This window comes from Cuculus canorus, chromosome 2, assembly GCF_017976375.1.
Source record: "Cuculus canorus isolate bCucCan1 chromosome 2, bCucCan1.pri, whole genome shotgun sequence".
Lineage (NCBI taxonomy): Eukaryota > Metazoa > Chordata > Aves > Cuculiformes > Cuculidae > Cuculus > Cuculus canorus.
In genome coordinates this window covers 64,794,289-64,804,568 of record NC_071402.1, presented here as the reverse complement: position 1 = coordinate 64,804,568, position 10,280 = coordinate 64,794,289, and the positions used below count along the sequence as shown (strand labels likewise).

Sequence of the window (10,280 nt, the reverse complement as noted above, 5' to 3'; positions counted from 1 at the left end):
GGCAGCACTGCTGGCCCACGTTCAACTTGCTGTTGACCAGAACCCCCAGATCTAGGAAGACCTGGACAGGCTGGAAGAGTGGGCTAGCAGGAACCTTATGAAGTTCAATGGAGATAAGTGCAAGATCTTGCACCTGGGAATACATAAGCCTGGAGTGCAGCTCAGACTGGGTTCCACGCATCTGGAGAACAGCTCTGTGGAGAAGGACCTGGGTGTCTTGGTGAACAACAGGCTCTACATGAGTGAACGGTGTGCTGCAGCAGCCAAGGCTGCCAACAGGATGCTGGAGTGCATCAAGAGGGGCATAACTAGCAGAGATGAAGAACTCATTATCCCACTTCACTCAATGCTTGTCGGGCTGCACCTGGAGTGCCACATCCAGTTTTGGTCCCCGCTATGCAAAGAATATGTGGACAGGCTGGAGAGAGCCCAGAGAAAGGCCACTAAGATGATTAGAGGACTAGGAAACCTACCATAGAAAGCAAAGCTGAGAGAACTGGGTTTCTTCAGCCTTGAGAGGAGAAGGCTTAGGGGAGACCTTATCACCAAGCATCAGGACATAAGGGGTGTCTACCAAAAGGATGGAGACTTCCTTTTTACAATGAGTCACATGGAAAAGACAAGGGTTAATGACTATAAGTTGCTCCCGGGGAGATGCTGATTGGGTTTCAGAAGAAAATTAAACATTGGAATAATCTCTCCAGGGAAGCAGTAGTTTCCCCTACGCTGGGCACTTTCAAGGCTCAGCTTGACAGGGTCCTGAGCCATCTCATTTACACTATATATCACCTAAAAAGGTTGGACCAGGTGATTCTTGAGGTCCCTTTCAACTTGGCATTCTATGATCCCTTTCCACAGGTCTGCTTTCCAGAGGAAGCTGCCACTATTAAAAAAAGTGGAATATTTTTTGATTTAAGCTAAAGTAAGGTTTCGTCTAAGTAATTGTGTTTTTTGAAAGTTAGACAGATTGTCCCTCTGAGAGCACATTTTCTTTAGAAAATGGTGTTTTTCTAGATACGGTTTGTCCTTTGGAGATGATAACATCTTGTGCACGCTGTGATCTGCTGAACAGGTGCGTCTGCTGTGATCACCTCTGCAGTCTTTTCCCATGCCAAATGCAAATTTGGGCAGAGCTGGCTCCAAATTAACAAGCGTTTTTACTGTTGTTTACTTCATAATAACATTTAAATCAGCCCTTGGAAAGTAATAGAATATGCATAAGACTTCTCGGAAAATTTATCCATATGTATGTAAGTAGGAAATGCATTCTGTGCCAGCTCCTGTCTCGCTGCACACGATGGATGGGGATCGCTCCCTCCTGTAACCCAGGCCTGATAAAGGCTTTCTAAAAGACCAAAACGAGTCTCGGAGAGCTTTATTTGCCGGCATTTTCGCTGCGATTCCCGTCAGCCCATCCCGGCGCGGCGCCCGGCGACGCCAGACCGGGCTTTGCCTCCGACCGCGCCTGTGCCACAGCGCCCCCGGCGGCGGCGCGGGGAGGCGCGCAGGGGGCGGTGCCCGCTCCCCTCCCGCGGCCGCGGCGCTCCCGGGTCCTCGCTCCCGTGCCGCGGTGCAGCCTCTGCCCGGCGGTGCGCTCCGGGCCGCGGGGGCGTTTGGGAGCGCCACGGCGTGGGAGGAGGGGCGCCACGGTGGGAAGGGGAGGCGGGACGCGACGCGAGCGGGAGGGAGAGGAGCGATACGGCGTTTGGGTGCGCGGCGGCGGGAGAGGGAGGTGCGCCACGGCGTTAGAGCGCGCCACGAGCGGGAGGGAGCGTCCCCCGGCGTTTGGGGGCGCCGGGAGCTGGAGGAGGGGCGCCACGGCAGTCTGGGGGGAGGTGCGCCGGGACGTTTGGGGGCGCAGCGGCGGGAGGAGGCGCGCCACGCGTCTTTCGTTCAGCGCCCCTCCGCACCGCAGCGGGCGGTGGGCCCGCGGGCAGCGCCGCTGGGAGCCCGGCGCTCCGTCGGGTGCCGTGGGGAGCTGGGTGGCGGTGCCGAGCCGGCGGCTTCTCCGATCCGTGCGGTCGCGGTGCCTCGGCGCCTCTGCCAGCGCAGCTGGAATCATAGAATCACTAGGTTGGAAAAGACTTCTTGGATCATCGAGTCCAACCATTCCTATCTGCCACTAAACCATGTCCCTGAGCACCTCGTCTGCCCGTCTTTTAAGTACCTCCAGGGATGGGGACTCCACCCCCTCCCTGGGCAGCCTCTGCCGGTGCCCGATGACCCTTTCGGTGAAAAATTTTTTCGTGATATCCAGCCTGAACCTCCCCTGGTGCAGCTTGAGGCCATTCCCCCTTGTTTTGTCCCCTGTCATTTGGGAAAAGAGCCCAGCTCCCTCCTCTCCACAACCTCCTTTCAGGTAGTTGTAGAGAGCAATAAGGTCTCCCCTCAGCCTCCTTTTCTCCAGGCTAAACAACCCCAGCTCTCTCAGCCGCTCCTCATAAGACTTGTTCTCCAGCCCCCTCACCAGCTTCGTTGCTCTTCTCTGGACACGCTCCAGAGCCTCAGCATCCTTCTTGTGGTGAGGGTCCCAGAACTGAACACAGTATTCGAGGTGTGGTCTCACCGGGTAGCCTCAGAACCTGTTTTTACATGGAGTTCATAGCTTCGCTCCCCACGCTGTGTTTTTCTTCCCCAAACCCCTTTGTGTTCATGTAACAAAGGTTATTTCTCATTGATTTGGGTGTTGCGTGCTGCTGTGTGTTAGGGGCAGTGAAGCTTGTAAATGGTCTGGAGCACAAGTCCTAGGAGGAGCCCCTGAGGGAGCTGAGGTTGTTCAGCCTGGAGAAAAGGAGGCTGAGGAGGAGACCTTATCCCTGTCTACAACTGCCTGAAAGGAGGTTGTAGCAAGGTGGGTGGTACTGGTCTCTTCAACCAGGTAACAGGAGACAGGACGAGAGGAAACAGCCTCAAGTTGCATTAGAGGTGGTTTAGATTGGATATTGGGAAAAATTTCTTCACTGAAAGGGTTATGAGGTGCTGGAAAGGGCTGCTGGAGGAGGTGGTTGAGACACCATGCCTGGAGGTATTTAATAGACGGGTAGATGAGGTACTTGGGGATGTGGTTTTGTAGTGGACAGGTGTGGTTGCACTCATGGTCTTCTCCAACCAAATGGTTGTATGATCTGTCCCAGCCCATGTGCGTGTTTCAGTTGCAGGAAAGAAGAGGGAAGCTTGAAATAGTTGGGATTACTTTTGTTTCAGGGCGTGCATAATCTCCTGGTGGCTTTGTGTTTCCTGAGGGGAAACTCTTGCAAAAGAATTGTTTCTTTCTGCGCTCTGCTTTTGCTCTCCAGTTAGAAATATGATCCTTAGCCTGGAGATTTAAAGGTTGAATGTAATTGAAGGTGAGGCACAAATTAAAATTGGAATATGCATGGCCCTTAAATAGGTGGAACAAAAATATGAATGATTTTATGAAGCCAAAATAATAATAAGCTTTCTACAGTTTGCATAGGGTTTCCTGATCTAGATCAAACATGGACCCTGAAGCTGAGGTAAAGAAGCAAGTAAACCCTTTCTACTGCAATGTAAGTATCCCTTATTGAAAACAGTAACTTAACCAAAGTAATTTTGGTAGAACAGAGTTGGACAAAATCAAGTGTGAACTTTTTGGTTTTTCTTTTGAGCGAAATTGATAAATTGTGCTGCAATTGAACTTATCTCCCTGTTCTGAACCAGTCCAGGCATAAACCAGCTGTGATTGTAAAACTTTATATGCACATGAGTGAGGGAGGCCCCAAACTGATGGGAGTAGGTGTATTTGCCTGGTTGCAGCGCTGAGGACAGCTGGCTCATCTTAGACAGGTGTGCTGGCTTGTTACAGGGATGCCTTGCCTCTGGTTCAGCCTTGGCAGTTAATTGTTTGTGAGGAAGATCTTAGATCTTTATTATCCATGCAAAAATATGCCGTGAGGTAGCTGCAGGGTTCTTGAGACATCTGGAATTTTTATGTGATGTGGACATTACTTTTCTTTACACTGTATTTGGGTGGTCTTGGAGCTCAAAGAAAAGTTCTAGAAGCTGCTTTAGTTTGTCTTTGGAGGAATAATGCTTTCATAGAACTTCCCTATACTGACGTTTTGATAGCATGTTTGTTTTGTTTTGGTATCAGTGATATTTTTGTGTGCAGTGCTAGAAATGCTTCTTCTCTTTAACTTAGATTTGCAAAATCTGGTGTGCTTCTGCATTAAACTTGCAGACTCACTTCCTTGGATTCAAACACAAGACGGTAAGATCAGTTTTTGACTACGCTTTTTGTCAGGTTTTACAGGTTTATTTAGCAATAGAATATAGGTTTGAAATTTGATTTTTAATTTAGTGTTAAAATGTACAATTTAATATATTTAGCTATTTTGTTGCTTCACTATTTTGTTTACTTCAGTAAAGTAGAACTTAGTTTTGTACATTAATCCGAGCACAAAATGTTTTCATAACTTTGTCTTGGATTCTGCATTAGTAAAGACAATACAGGAGAATATGTGGCTCTTAATAAATACAGTTCATCCTTAAATCATAGGCAATCTAGGAAAATAAGATGCATCTCTTTGAAGTTTCATGTAATAATCCATTCACCTGAGATAGTGTGAGGTGTTGGTGTTTATCTACCTTATTTTAAAATAATGTATGCATTATTATTTTATGAACCTTAAATGTCTGTCTTTCTTTTTGTTTGATGACTTGGTAACTTAGGTTGAAGAAGCATTGAAAGCTCACGGCATTGGTGAGTGCAAGATTTTTTACTTCCTACTCTGTTCTATACGTGCAACTTTCTCCTCACGCCAGTGTAATTGTTTATGAAACAAACAAGAAAAACTCTTTCTCAAGACTTCTGCGCTAAGACTTGTCTTGTGTTCTTTAATGACGTAATTATCTAATCCTACAGAAATCAATCAATAACGTGAGCAAGCGACATGCAAAGTTTATTAGAAAGCACTTGCTACAGTGCTGCAGATCACCTACATTAAAATTCTGAGAAACCTTAAAGTATTGGAGATCTTGGAGACCTTCAAGATCTGAAACATATTTTAAAAAACTACGCTTCTTAAAACATGTAGCAATACTTCTTTCTGTATATGCTTTGTTTTTTGAAAAAGCTTATTAAAAATATCTTAATTGGCTGAAGCAAAGTACTTTTAATAGGTTTCATATATCATTAAAACTTCCCTGGGCCTTTGTGAACTGGTCTAGTTCCAGAAGGAAGGATCTAACTATGTTTGTAATTTTTTTCCTACTTCTGTTTAATGATGTATTAACAGGTTTCTGCGGTGCTGCTAGGATTTGTTGTGAAAATTGTGCCCCAAGTTATACGTACTCATTGCACCTACTCAATCTGGAACTTCTCTATGTAATGTAAAGGAAATTTAAGTGATTAAGTATTTGGTAGCTGGATATTGCTGAAATGGATGGCCTGAAATGTTTAGAGGTGAATTGGCAGACAGTCATCATCTCTTTCTATTTATTTATTCACCTCTAAAAAACTTGATTTCTAGTGACCAGAATATGATTGTTAAAAATATGTTGTTAGTCTTCATATGTTTATATTCATAACACTTTATTACTTTGCTTACACTCTTCTGGCCTTTTTGTTAAGGTCATGTCAGAAGGTTGATGGTAACGCACCTGGTATTAAGCAGCATCTGATTGTCAGGATATAAGCTGGCAGCTTCAGCTGCTGTCAACACAATATAGTTCGTAACTTAAATACTTAAGAAGAGTTCATGAAGATTATCACTATAATCAAAGCATATGTTGCACTTTCTGATGCAGTAGTGTAGGTTGAAGCTTTCTGACTCTCGCTTTCTGTGTAAAGTTTATTGAAAGCTTTATGCTCAACTTCTTAGTAATATTTGATGCTTTACTGTAGTAAGAGATCGCTTGCAGCAGGAAAGTTGCAGGGTTGAGGGGCATTTAAGAGATGCAAATATTCAAATTTGCCTTTAGCTGGTTTTATTTCAGACACTGTTAGTGATTTTTTTTTTATTTCCATGTAGTAAAGTGCTGAGCTTTCTGAGTTTCTGAAACCCAGTTCTTGTTTTCTCGTAATGAGTGCATTAAGCCCCTGTTCAAGGAACAACAGCTTCCTTTTGCACGCTTGGCATTCCACTCCCAAACATGCAGAATCTGATCTCATACAGAAGTCTACTTTTCACCAGGTTCCTCAGTGGCAGATGATGTTATATTGTCATTTCCATCATACCTTTCTTAAGGTTCTGCAGCCACAGCTGTATCATGTGCCATGTGTGGATAGAAAAAACTAATTGATTGCACACGGGAGAACTGCACACCTTTTGAAAAAGGCGGCAGGGTTGTGGGCTGAGCCAAGTGCCCTGGCAGCAGCATGTGGGCCAGCAGCTTAAGCACCTCAAGTTCAGAGGATTTAAACTGCATTGCTGTGATGCGTTGGATTAAAGTAGTCCTGAAATATCTGAAATGAAATTTTGTTCATTACAGAATAAAAAAAATATTGGCACGATAGAGAATCAGTCAGGCTTTTTCCTTGTTGTTCCGAAGTTGTCTTTTAAATAAACTAAATTACAGCCATAATTACCTACAATTTAAGCCATTGTTTAATAATTTAATTTCGTAATGTGGGTTTGAAACCACCTTGTGTGCTAACTACTGGCTTGATTAGTCATCTTCTCTTCCTGCTTCTTTGAATTGCCTGACAATAAATAACTTTGTTTGGATTAAACGTTTTTGGTCCATTTTTGTAAAAAAAAAAAAAAAATAAATCTTACTGCATGTTCAAAACTACACATAATTTATTTTTCTCATGTCAACAAAAGCTCAAAGAGTTTTCTTTTAAAAAAATGCATTATTATACCAAATTGGTTTCTGTATTTACAATTTTATTTCCATTTCTCATTTGTTTTTTTTTTTTAGTTAAAACAGCAAGTGGCTCAGGGGAAGAAGTGATAACACCTGAAAAACTTCACGATTATGGTAAGAGTGTTTAATGCAAAAGAAAAAAAGTGGAAAAAATAAAATGTTTTGAAGTACAGTGTTAGAAGTGATGTATAGACCTTTGCTGGTCATTGGGAATTAATTTCTGTTCATTGTATTTTCCTTCTGCAGTAATATTTTGTAATAATACTTAAAATTGTATTTGCAAAGAAAATGCTGTAAAAAAAGTGAAAATAGGATTGGAGGGGGATATTGTTTCTCAGTAAGTGACTTAATTTGTGATGTGGAGCCATGTGTGAGCAGGGATTCACTTGAATGTGGATTTCTGGTATATTTTCTCTAGGCTAAAGGTTAAACTCAGGAGTTTGTTTCATTCTGAAGGATTTTTGTGATGTCATATGGGACATTTTTAAGATATGTCCCACATATCTTAAAGACAGTTAGATGGGTGATATGAGATTAAATAAACCCAATTTTATCTTGCAGTGCAAACCGAGCCAGAGAGTTTTCATGGACGGACCTTGGAAGAACAGCTTAATACGTGTAAAGATTCAGAACCTGCACTTGGTGAGGGCTTTTAATACTGTAATTGTTTGCCTGTGTGGTACCTTTTAAAGAGTATTGATTAATTTAAAAAATACAGAATGAGGCAATGTGTAATAAATCTTGCTATGTTTACACTGAATACCCAATAGTATGGTATGGAAATGATTGATCTTAGTGACAAAATAATTTGATTTTGCCTGGAATATTTTTTGATTAGTATAGATACCACATATTGAGAATATTCTCTAGAAATGGTCTAAGGTGTCGTGACAGAAATATACTTTGCCACTAAGCTGGATGGAAGCGTGGATCTGCTGGAGGGTAGGGAGGCTCTGCAAAGGGACCTGAACAGGCTGGACCGCTGGGCTGAGATCAATGGCATGAGATTTAACAAGGCCAAATGCCGGGTCCTGCACTTGGGGCACAACAACCCTATGCAGTGCTACAGACTAGGAGAAGTCTGTCTAGAAAGCTACCTGGAGGAGAAGGACCTGGGGGTGTTGGTTGACAGCTGTCTGAACATGAGCCAGCAGTGTGCCCAGGGGGGCAAGAAGGCCAATGGCATCTTGGCTTGTATTAGAAACGGTGTGACCAGCAGGTCCAGGGAGGTTATTCTCCCTCCATACTCGGCGCTGGTGAGACTGCACCTGGAATACTGTGTTCAGTTCTGGGCCCCTCACCACAAGAAGGATGTTGAGGCTCTGGAGTGTGTCCAGAGAAGAGCAGCGAAGCTGGTGAGGGGGCTGGAGAGCAAGTCCTATGAGGAGTGGCTGAGAGAGCTGGGGTTGTTTAGCCTGGAGAAGAGGAGGCTGAGAGGAGACCTTATTGTTCTCTACAACTACCTGAAAGGAGGTTGTGGAGAGGAGGGAGCTGGCCTTTTCTCCCAAGTGGTAGGGGACAGGACAAGGGGGAATGGCCTCAAGCTGCAGCAGGAGAGGTTCAGACTGGACATCGGGAAAAAATTTTTCACAGAAAGGGTCATGGGGCACTGGCAGAGGCTGCCCAGGGAGGTGGTCGAGCCACCTTCCCTGGAGGTGTTTAAGGGACGGGTGGACAAGGTGCTGAGGGGCATGGTTTAGGGAGTGTTAGAAATGGTTGGACTTGATGATCCAGCGGGTCCTTTCCAACCTCGTGATTCTATGAAATGATTGTTACTGCCCTACACAATTGAAGCGATCAGGAAAAATGATTAAAAGGGCGTATATGAAAATGCATTCCTTTCTAAATTGCTGCTATTATTTTGTAGATAATTTTTTAAAAATAAAATGTCAAGTCATACGTGATAAACGTAAGACATGTTAAAAAAATTCAGTTTTGTACCTCAGGTGTTGAGGAAGTCTAGACAGGCAAAAGATAAAAGTGACTGATTTTTCTAAAGTCCTCGATGCGTTTGGAATGCAGTAGTGATCGTTTCCTTTAATGTCTCCTTTGTAACTTGCACGGATTATTTGTTTCATCAAACATCAAATTTCCTAACTTTTCCTTTATCGATGTAGGACTGAATTATGTAATTGAGTACCGATCAAAAGACAGTGTACCTTTTCTCTATGAATGTCAACTGTGCCACTGTAGAACAGGACTGAGTAACATGTTCATGCATGTTTGCGGTTCCAAGCATAGACTGGCATACCTGGTAAGTTTTTAGAGTCAAGATTTCTTTTTTTTTTTTTTTTAATGTAATGATTTAAGTAGAGAATTCACCATATTATGGTTAAAAAAAAAATAATTAAGGTGTTACATAAGCTTTTGTGACAATCTGTGTTTGTATTACAACTGCACAACTGTTAGAAATTGATTTAAAATACTTCACCTTTAAAAATCAGTAACCTCTTGAGGTTAATGATGGCCCACAAATGTTTAAATACATTTTTGCCAGTATGTTTAGAGAAATGAGGCTGTCCAGTCTTTGAATGTTTACCTAAATATATTTGTTTAGGTTAGGCTTTTGAGAAAGCCTATTTTGAGAAATATTTCCAGAATATTGAGAAAGCAATATTCTGGAAAGGATTTTGATACTTCCCAGAAAATATCTGCTTGTGGTACTATGTCCCACATATCTTAAAAGTCATGCGGAATTGAGTTTGTACAGCTTTCTGAGGCAGTTTTAGAGCTAATGTTGTTAATGGGTGTACTGTGATGGATCTGCATTGATATCCTTCACAAACATGCTGTTTCTAGTCATTAGTTCAAATGTATATGCTGAGTTTTGCCATTCTCAGCTCTCACATTTCTTGTTTACTTTAAACTGTTTCCAGCAATTCTGCATCTTATGCTTGTTAACTGCTTCTCTGTTATATTCTTAAATACTATAAAACATAATAATTCAATAAGGGTAACTTTTATGTCATACACCTGGGACGGATTAACCCTGGGCATTGGAAAGGCAAGGAGGTTAAATGGCTTTTGGAGGTTAAAGGAAAGGCAAAGAGGTTAAATGGAATTTGCTCTGCTGAGAAGGAGCTGGGGTCCTGATGGATGACCAGCTAAAGATGGGTAGCGTACCTTGACGTGAATGAAGACTAACAGTGAGCTGAGCTATACTGATGAGGGTGCAGCCAGTAGATCAAAGGAAGTGATTATTCCCCTGTTCTTGATACTTGTTAGGCCATAGCTAGAATGTTGTGTCTGGTTTTGTGCTACTGCAGGCTTGAAAGCAAGTCCAGTAGAGATCTGCCAAGATTATCAGGTGGCTGAAGCACTTGTGCTGTGAGGAGAGGCTAAGATAAGGAGAGAAGAAAGGCTGGAGAAGAAATAGTGTCGGGGGATCTAACAATACCCCTCAAATACCTTGGGAAGTTATTAAAAAGGCAGAGCCAAGCCCTTTATGG

The 10,280-nt window shown here is 43.1% G+C and overlaps 1 protein-coding gene across 3 annotated transcripts in view; it reads left to right on the top strand.

Annotated features, from left to right (window-relative positions):
• The first annotated feature begins 3,005 nt into the window (after positions 1-3,005).
• The window catches only part of LOC128851464 (uncharacterized), a 36,786-nt gene continuing 29,511 nt past the window's right edge, over positions 3,006-10,280 (top strand). For 2 of the 3 annotated variants that reach the window (XM_054060520.1, XM_054060521.1), the window contains exons 1-6: positions 3,006-3,530; positions 4,163-4,231; positions 4,693-4,723; positions 6,886-6,945; positions 7,393-7,473; positions 8,949-9,085. In XM_054060520.1, coding sequence (XP_053916495.1) covers positions 3,480-3,530; positions 4,163-4,231; positions 4,693-4,723; positions 6,886-6,945; positions 7,393-7,473; positions 8,949-9,085 — 429 coding nt within the window. In that variant the 5' untranslated portion in view covers positions 3,006-3,479. The remainder of the gene's footprint in view (positions 3,531-4,162; positions 4,232-4,692; positions 4,724-6,885; positions 6,946-7,392; positions 7,474-8,948; positions 9,086-10,280) is intronic. The other variant, XM_054060519.1, reaches the window with a different exon arrangement.